The 10,068-nt window shown below is 35.3% G+C and overlaps 1 protein-coding gene across 1 annotated transcript in view; it reads left to right on the top strand.

Annotated features, from left to right (window-relative positions):
• LARP1B (La ribonucleoprotein 1B) overlaps window positions 1–9,100 on the top strand; it is a 93,527-nt gene extending 84,427 nt beyond the window's left edge. Inside the window, exons 17-19 of the mRNA XM_081077178.1 lie at window positions 4,658–4,767; window positions 5,852–5,979; window positions 7,544–9,100. Of these exons, the coding sequence (XP_080933304.1) occupies window positions 4,658–4,767; window positions 5,852–5,979; window positions 7,544–7,789 (484 nt within the window). The 3' untranslated portion in view covers window positions 7,790–9,100. The remainder of the gene's footprint in view (window positions 1–4,657; window positions 4,768–5,851; window positions 5,980–7,543) is intronic.
• The last annotated feature ends 968 nt before the right edge of the window (window positions 9,101–10,068 follow it).

The following is a 10,068-nucleotide window of genomic DNA, read 5'->3' on the forward strand; positions in this document are numbered from 1 at the left end:
TAGTTAATACAATATTACAGACTGTATTCCCTATGCTGTATTTACATCCCTGTGACTATTTTGTAACAACTAATTTGTACTTCTGGAGCCCTTCATCTTTTTTATTCTGCCCTCCAACCTCCTCCCATCCATCTGGCAACCATCAGTTTGTTCTATGAGTCTGTTTCTGTTGTTTTAGGGTTTTTTTTTTTTATTCTTTAGATTCCACATATAAGTGAGATCATATGGTATATTTATCCTTCTCTGTTTGACTTATTTCACTTAGGATAATATCCTCTAAGTCCATTCATGTCACATATGGTAAGATTTCATTCTTTTTTATGGGTGAGCGACATTCCGTTATATATGTACCACCTCTTTTTTTATCTAATCGTCTGTTGGGCACTTAGGTTGCTTCCATATCTTGGCTGTTGTAAATAATGCAGTGAACATAGCGGTGCAGATACCTTTTCAAGTTAGTGTTTTGGATTTCTTTGGATAAATACTCAGAAGTGGAATTGCAGGGTCATAAGGTAGTTCTATTTTTAATATTTTAAGGAACCTCCAAACTGTTTCACTTGGAGGGAGTTTTTAAAAAATAATTTAAAAACTAGTATTGAAAAATAGCCCAATTTTGAACTTTGAAAGTAGGACAACATAACCGGAGGGAAGGTTGTACTAGTTTTCTGTTGCTGCATACCAAGTCACCCCAAAACTCAGAAGCTTGAGAAAAACAGACATTTATTAGTCCACAGTGTCAAAGGGTCAAGGCTCCAGGAGCAGCTTAGCTGGGTGGGTCTTGCTCAGTCTCTCATGAAACTTCAGTCAAGGTGTTGGGCAGGGCTGCAGTATCGGAAGACCTGACTCAGGCTGGAAGACCCGCTTTACGCTCATTTACATAGTTATTGACAGGAGTCCGCAATTCCTCACCACATAGGGCATCTCACAGCATGACTTCACCCAGAGCTAATATTCTCAGAAAGAGGGAACTTCTACGATGGAAGCCTTAGTGTCTTGTATAATCTATATTTGAAAGTGATGTACTATGACTTCTGCCATATTGCATTGTTCATAGACCCACCCTGGTACAGTGTAGGAGGGGACTGTACAAGGTGGTGAATACTGGGAAGTGGGATCATTTGGGATCGTGTTAGGGGCTGGCACAAAGGCCAAATGAAATCTACAAGAGAGGTTTTTCTCTTTCTTGCCCCCTCCATTACATAGACTCCCCTGCATGTGCATGTACATCCCCAAATTGATACGTGATTGGAGCCAAACCAGTTGTTGAGACTCCTTGAACCAAGGAAATGTAGGCCTCTCATGCTATGCCCTGACCTACCTCTCCAATCTCATTGTTCCCTACTCTTAGTCCCCTAGGCAGCTGGTACTGGACTACGTGTTCTCTGAGTGAACTGAGCTCTCCAGACGTCTGTACGTGTTCTTACCTCTGCTTGTTCTCCATTCCTCCCTCTAGCTCATTCTTTTTGTCCAGGTTAGACCTTGCCTCCTTGAAGAGTGTTTAGAGGGATTTTTGAGAGTGCCAGTAGGCTGAGATCCAAACAAGAGAGTGAGAGGAACCTAGAGTGAACCTATGCAGGCTGTTTATTCCTGGGTAAAGGGAGAAAGAAAGGAGAGGCAGTAGAAAGAAGAAAAATCATTTCCCTCTCAGTATTTCCTAACTTTATCCCTTCTTCAAGTTCTTACAAGACTGACTCTTGTAAGTCTCAAATAAGAATATATTGTTAATCAGATATTGGGACCTTCAAGAGGTAAAAAGATGCTGCAAGTAAATTTTTCTGAAAAAATACATTTGCCCTGATTTGTGTAAAAATAAAGCCCATTTTATTTTCATCTAGAATCTTTACCTTGATGAGGAACGACAGACACATGGCATGTGTGCCCCTATTTTGCTCTCCTCTGTCTCTTACTGACATTTCTAATCCCAGCATTGTTTAATATTGTTCTTAAATTCAGATTTATAGTCTTTCTTATCACAGCTTGAATAACTACTGCCAGGTTACCAGAGTTGGCACAAAAGGCAGACTTTGCCATTTCTGATCTTGTTTTCATCCATGTTGTGGTTTGCTACCCATTGGTGAGTTGTGAAATCAATTTAGTGGCTCTGACTTGCTTTAAAAAATACAGTAGGAAATATAGTAAGACTGTACTGAATAGAGTAAGGTCAAATTGTTTTACAATTCATACATACATAAAAATTTAAGAATAGTTTGAAAAGCTTATATATGCTCTTATGTACACACATAATATATATGAGTAATGTGTTGACTTGGTCACAAAATATTTTCCTTACTATTGAACTTAGAGAAGTTTGAAAGCCGTTGTTATAATTAATTTCAGCATATTTTGCTATTTAAGCAAAAAATTTGTTTGTTGTTCTGGACTTTCTAAAAACTTTTCTGATCCCATTCCTACCCAAGTCTAGGTTGGGAGTTCCTCTTTTGTGTTCCTGTATGTATGTTTCTAATAGCTTTTTAATACCATTTTATAATTTGGGGGCTGTTTCTTCAATGTTCATGACTAGACCGGATTAGCTATCCCCTAGGAAGTGTATGTAGCACAGTGGTTAAGCACCTGAAAGCTTTGAAGTCAGACCTAGATTTGAGTTGTAGCCCATTAATTTACTGTAATCTTGGCAAATTATAATCTCTGTAAATTTTAGGTTCTTCACAGAGTGGGACAAATTATGGTAGATACCCTCATAAGGTTACTGTAAAGATTAAACAAAACAAAACATGTAAAGGGGGTAGCATGTTACCTAATATATAGGAAGTCGTCAATGAATGGTTATTGTTATTAGGAAGAAGATCATTACTAAATATATCCATTGATTGAAAGTAGCAGTAAGATGGTTTCAAAAGGAAGGAAAGAAATAACATTTATTACATATCTTCAATGTGCCAATTATAGTCTAAATGCTTTACAAGTATTATTTCATCTGTTCTTGAAAACGGTATTATTATCCCCATTTATAGGGATATACTTACAAGCCTACAATTCAAATATAGTTCTTCCTGGTTCTCAGCCTTGAATCTTTCTCACAGTGAAGTGAGTAAATGACAACTAAGAGGCTGGTCATTTGTCTCCTCTCTTCACTCCAGCAGTTATGCTGCATATTTGAGTTGTGTTATTAATGTCATAATTTTTGTAGAAATGTAAAGAATTTTTATGAGTTTGTTTGAGCCAGACTGATGACATATGCTTGGGAGCAAGGTCTCAAATGCTCCTGTTAATGTCATACTTTTGGTCTTTGGTTTGCTAAAAAGTAAGAGTAAAAATCCCAAAGTTGTAGTAGTCTGTTGGCCTTTACCAATCTAAGAATTTTAACATTCCTCTAACGTGTCATTAACTTGATAAAACCAAAAGTTATCAATTAGGCTTTCCAGAAAGAAAGGGGCCTAGGCTTCACCCTCAAAAGATTCTGATTTCATTGCTTTGCAGTGGGGCCTAGGCATCAGTATTTTTTAAAAGCTCCCCAGGTGAGTCTTATATGTAGCCAAGGTTGAGAACCACTGATACCCATGTGATATGGTCCCATAAAAGGAGTGTCAAGGCAGATTTGTTATTCTGAGCTGGTGTTCTTTTAGTCCTTAGTCATACAAGCTCAAAGGACAGTAGCGCTTACAGCTCCCAGAGCAAAGAGCTCTGGCTGGTGTATGGGTATATGTAGTCGGTAGTCCTACATTTCCCTCGTCAGCTTGCTCTTTTTCTGGACTGTCACTCTTCATCTAAATAAGCTGGTGTACTCACACACACGCACACACACACACACCTTCCTGTGAATGACAGCTAGGCAACAATATGGTATGAAGACATGTAACCTCTATCCCACTGAGGCATACAGAATGCCTTAAGGATTCTGAGGAATCTTGTGACACGTTGTAATTGAGGAAGCTGGACATGGTCCTTTTACTGCTGTCCTGTTGGCCTTGTCCGCTTTCACGGCTTCTGCTCACCACCATTAGTTGAAGGCTGAGCCCATGTAGTTTGCTGATCCACTGTCCCCAACTTTTCTCAGGTTCCCTAAGTAGTTATAGGAGGAAACAAGGAAATTTTTTTATGTAGTGATTACAATTCTTTTAGCAAAATGTGTTTTATTAAATGTACTTTATAACTAAAGCAGGGAGGATCTCTTAGGAACCATTTAATTCGGTTTGACCCTTTATAGTTGAATGTGTCAACCACACCTAGGGTCTAAGGCACAAGACTGGTCTTCATCTCTCTAGAATAAAGATTATGTTTAAGAGTATTTAATACCATGCACAAATACACCATTATAAGCCTTGGTTTGGAAAAATCTAAAATATTCCCAATTTGTCATTAAATCTTTTGACCAACTGGTCAAAATACCAGGAAGAGATCCGCTGTCTGTCCAAAGAACCATACTCGAAGTATGTCGAAGGTCCCCCTCTCGTTCTGTGGGTTCCCAGTATGCCTCCAGGAGGTGCTATGGCTGAGCCACCAAAAATAGTGAAGCCAAGTATGAGTTACTAATCACCACCTCAGCTAAACCTCCGCATATGAAAAATGACATACATTTAAACATTTAGTTTTTGTTTGGGATTATGTATGCCGTGTTTGCTTGTATCGATGCTGCTAAATATGAGATGTTGGCATTGTCATAGCAAAAATTTTATTATAAACATTTTATTTTCCACAGGTATGGATTAGAATGTCTGTTCAGGTTTTACAGTTATGGACTGGAAAAAAAATTCAGACGAGAAATTTTTAAGGATTTCCAAGAAGAAACCAAAAAAGATTATGAATCTGGTAAAACAAAACAAAACAGTAACTTAATTTGGAAATTGTAAATCTGAATCTGTCAGTAAATAGGGAATTCATAACTTTTTTCTTCAGGGCAGACCATTGAAGAAAACTTCTTTATGGAGTTGTATTTTGTCATTATTCCCTTGATGTTCCCTTACATGAAAATTTTATGTAGCATCAGTCTGTATGCTTGCAATGGTGGAGTAGCACTGTGGGTAACAACAGTGCAGACTCTGGACTAGCTCCCAAGGTCTGAATCCCATTTCTTGGTTATTTTTTCAATTAAAGTTTATTGAGGTGATAATTGTTAGTAAAGTTACATAGATTTCAGGTGTACAATTCTGTATTACATCATCAATAAATCCCATTGTGTGTTCACCACCCAGAGTCAGTTCTCCTTCCATCACCATATATTTGATCCCGTTGACCCTTGTCTACCACCCCCCAACCCCCCTTACCCTCTGGTAACCACTAAACTATTGTCTGTGTCTAGGAGTTTTTGTTTCTCATTTGTTTGTCTTGTTCTTCTGTTGTTTTTGGTTTATATACCACATATCAGTGAAATCATATGGTTCTCTGCTTTTTCTGTGTGACTTGTTTTGCTTAGCATTATACTCTCAAGATCCATCCATGTTGTCACAAATGGCCCTATTTCTTAGCACCGAATAGTATTCCATTGTGTATACATACCCCAACTTCTTTATCCATTCATCTATCGAAGGACATTTTGGTTGTTTCCATGTCTTGGCCACTGTTGAATCCCATTTCTACCCTTTAGTAGCTGTGTGACCCTGGGGAGGTTACTTAACCTTGTTAGTTTCAGTTTACTCATCAGTAATATATACAAAAGCACAGGGTTGTATATATGCTTCAAATTCGTTTCATACATAATAAACCACTTAAATAATACCTGTCACATAACAAATGCTCAATAAATGTTAGCTGCCATTATTCGTTACAATATCTTATTGTCAAAATCTAATGTGTAAACTGGCAGATAAATGGTTTATTGCTGGTAGGATCATGTTCAATATGAATCATTTTTTTTAAATTCTATAATTTATCATATATGTTCTTTGTTTATTAGGTCAGCTGTATGGATTAGAGAAGTTTTGGGCTTATCTAAAATATTCTAAATCTAAGACACAGTCTGTTGACTCAGAACTTCAGGAATACCTCTGTAGCTTTAAGAGGTTAGAAGACTTCCGCGTTGATGTAAGTTTTTCTTTCCTCTGTATTCTTTGTATTACCCTTATATTTTGAGCTATCAGTGACTTCCTTAACTATAATTTTACAATTTTCAGTTTTTATTTTGAAAATTTAACTTTCCAGTTTTGAAGTCAAACTTTAAAGCATTTCCAAAAATAGTAGAGACTTCCCATATACTCTTTTACCTAGAATTCCCAAATGTTAACATATTACATAACCACTGTGCAATTGTCTGTTTACTTTAATTTTGACATGTCCCTATAGTTAAGCATATTATGGATTTAGTAACTTTTATGTAGATATGTTACCAACCTCTCACTAGCGGTTTAATAATTATTCACCTTCTGTGTACTTTTATCCTATAGTTTTTGTAAGATACGCTGATGTAACGTGGGTTTAGGGGTCCCTGGAAATAAAATTAGAGCACGAATGTTACGTGCATATGTTACATGCATATGTAGAGACAGCAGAGTAGGCTTTGAACAATTGATTTCAAGAGGAAAAGGAAAGCATTAAGAGAAAAGAATGGGATGAACACAAGAAGATACAGAAAAAGGAGGAAGAAAAGAAAAATAAGGAAAGAAGGAGAGTCAAAAAGAGCAGAAGAGAGATGAGCAGAAGGAAGGCTAGGTCCATTGCTGCTTAGTACTGTAATTTGTCCTGAAGTTTTATGTAAATGGATTTGATGGCCCAGGGATGGAGTTACTACAAGTGCCTGTGTCTCTGCAGTTAAGAACTATGATTCAAGAGTGGCCTAGCCAGTTTTGTCACAAAGATGTCCCTGCTCTGTACCAGTGGCTTTTGCCCTATCTGAGTGGAAGCTAAGAATTCAGGAATATTGGAGAGGGAGGTTACAGTCTTACCTTAAATAAAAATACCAGTCTGGTGGTGCATTGTTCTGGGCTCTCTCTCTAACTGGAAGGCCTACGAGTAAAAAGCTGACTTTTTTGAATACAGGATGCCTTTCCACTGCCTGCCCCCTCTCTTTGCTTGCAGCCTGAGGGGATTTGGGAGCTTTATGGATATTTAAAGTTTGAAAGTGTTTAAATTTAGTGCCATCAATAATGCCCTTCAGTCTCCTTATCCCAGATCAACCTTTAAACTTGCTAAAGGTTATTTTACTTGGTGTCTCTTTTTCCTCCATGCTGCTTTCATTTATCTGTTAAACATTACCCATTAAGCAAGCTTAGGATAGGAGTCCAGGCTGAGGAAGGGACTAGAGTTATAAATGCTTTGCAGGTGACAGAAGTTGAATAAAGAAGGAAAATAGCCTTTTTGAAACATTTTCTTGGAGGTTAGGAACCCAGCATTACGTTTATACCCTACTATGTGGTTCAAACCCATTTGTTGAATTGAAAGAATGAAAAAAATACTAGTAAGCTGATTTAGTTGGAGGGAGCATTTAAGTTTAATACCTTAAATTGCTCTTAAGTTTTTGTTATACTAATAAAATCGACTGAAGTGCCAACAGTTTCTCTCTTTGTTGGAAAAGTCTGGCCTTGGATTTTAAAGGGAGGAAAAATAGTATAATCATCACTATGTTGTCTTTTATGTCTTTCATAATTTGCAGCCCCCTATTTGTGAGGAATTTGGAAGAAAAAGACATTCATCTACTTCTAGTTCGGAGATTAATCGTCATCGAGGTCCATCTAATTCCTCCACAAAGTCACTAAATGCTGCTAAGCCTGCATCTGCCAATCAGCTTCAGGTCCCAATAAATTATCCCAGAAGGAATACGGCACAGGAGTCCAGTGGCAATTCACACCAGAACATTGCTGCCTCAGTCTCCACAAATGGTGAAATGTCTGAGAAATAGATGCTTATGAAAGTTGTTTGCCCTTGAAATCAACATTTACATCAGTATTTATTTGGGAAAAATCTTCTGATGTTTGTGATAATCAGAAAAAAGAAAAAGGAAGAAAACTGGTAGCATTTTTTTTTCTAGCAAGATAAATTCTAAAAACGATTTCCTTGATTTCACAAACAAGGATAGTTTTGGTGATGGACCTTTTATAGAGCTCCTCAAGTAATGTATTTTGGTCTCAGTATTTCTTTTTCAAAGCCATTGTGTACAAGAACAGCATTCCTTAAATACAAAAACAACAAGGAATGCCTAACATTTCAGCTCATACTTCTTAAAGAAGATATAGTATGTTGTATTCATCTCTTCTATAGAGCTTTCTTAAAGAATTCAATTACCCAACAACTATCAATTCATATTTGAACTTCTCAAAAACAAAGGAAGATTATGTATGTATATTTTTAACTCAAAAAATGAATATGAAATGATACACTTGCTTTTCTTTTAGATGTATAGTTTACAGGAAATTTTTTTTTACAACAGTAGGAATATATTGCAGTTATATTGAAGCATATACACTTTGGATGCTGAATTTTGTTTTTTCCTCGCTAGTTATACCTCAGGATTTCCATAGTTATTGTTGTGTTGGTGTGGAGTGTTCTGAATTGGCATCAGTTGGTTTCATGTTAGGAGTGATTTACTTTTTGTGACTGTATATAAACCTGCACAAGTAATTGAAAGTGATGAAAATTGGGTTGGGATTGGTGGGAATATTGTCCTAAATTAATTAAATCTTGCACTGCTTTGAATGCATCTGCTGTTTGTACATTATAGGTGGGTATGTCACAGATTATCTTCAGTTTTAAAGATGTACTTAATTTTTCCTTTTTGTTTCTTTTAGTTTTGTTTTGTGCTCATAAGTGTTTTCAAGAGTTATAGCAAATTGATTTCTAATTTTTATTGCTGTTGAAACTGGTGTAAATGATAGTTTCAGTTTTTCTGGGAATTAAAAAAATAAAGTTTATTCTAAATTATTTGAATGGATTTTTAATTATTTTTGCTTAGAATATAGTTAAAAAGCTGTAATATTTAAATTTTGCTGGTAGAAAACCATTCCATTCTATGAATGAAGTTTCAATTTTAAACTTATATCCATTTTTGTTATAGCATATACATTTTCTTGTATTGGCAATAGCAGCTGGTTTAATACACTAAATTAATTTATTATTTTCTTTTTGGTGTCTTATTCTTATAGAATGACAACATTGAAATACATATAATGTTATCTGGATAAATGGGCTGTTTAATAAAAAATTTTTATTACGTTATTTCCCATGCATAAGTGATAATTTGCAGTTTTATAGTATTTAATACTTGGGGAGGTCATTTTCATGTTTTAATTTTAAACAGTCAAATTTGAACATGTAGAGAATAAATTTTACTTAGATATCTTGGAAAGATAATGCAAAACAGCTAATGCATTAGAATGACAAATTATAAAATGTTTTCTTAAGTGGATATGTAGTTCTGTCTTTTCAGTGAGAAATTTCCAAACCGTGCTTATTTTCTTTAAGTTGTCTCTTGAAATGCTCCAAAATGTTTTTTTCAATATGCTTTTTGTGTTGAACACATACATATCTGAAACCTGTATTTATTCTAAAATTATTTCTATTCACGTGCATATGCAAGTGTAAATTTGATTGGAAAATTGTATATTTTATATGAAATACAGTAATCAAGATTTTTGTGGTGTTTAACAAATTAGTAATTTTATCATCGTATTTTGATTGTAAAAGTGATATGTGTACATTGGGAAATTTAGAAAAGCACAAAGAAGAAAATAAAGTACCTTTTAAAAAAGATAAATACAAAATTGGTATCATGCTATACATATAGCATTATAACCTGCTTTTTCACAGTATAGAGATGAGAATTTTATGGTGTCATTAATATTTCTATACTATGATTTTTACAAATTACATAGTATTCCAATATATAGATGAATATTTGTGGTTAAATAGTTTTTTTTAGCTAATCATCTATTATGGCCAAGTTTGGGCTCTTATAAAGAACAATTTAATCTATAATATTCCTACAGATAAATTTTTGTGCACACTTTGAGTTATTGTCTGGCATAAATTTTTGGAAGTTGAAATACTAAGTAAAAATGTATTCTCATTTAAAAGACTCTTAACATGGTCACACAGTTTATATTTTTACCAACAGCATCTGCTTTCCTACATTCTCACCAACAATACCGTTTATTAGAAATCTTTCTCTTTGATAGATTGAGC

Source organism: Rhinolophus hipposideros, assembly GCF_964194185.1.
Source record: "Rhinolophus hipposideros genome assembly, chromosome: 16".
Lineage (NCBI taxonomy): Eukaryota > Metazoa > Chordata > Mammalia > Chiroptera > Rhinolophidae > Rhinolophus > Rhinolophus hipposideros.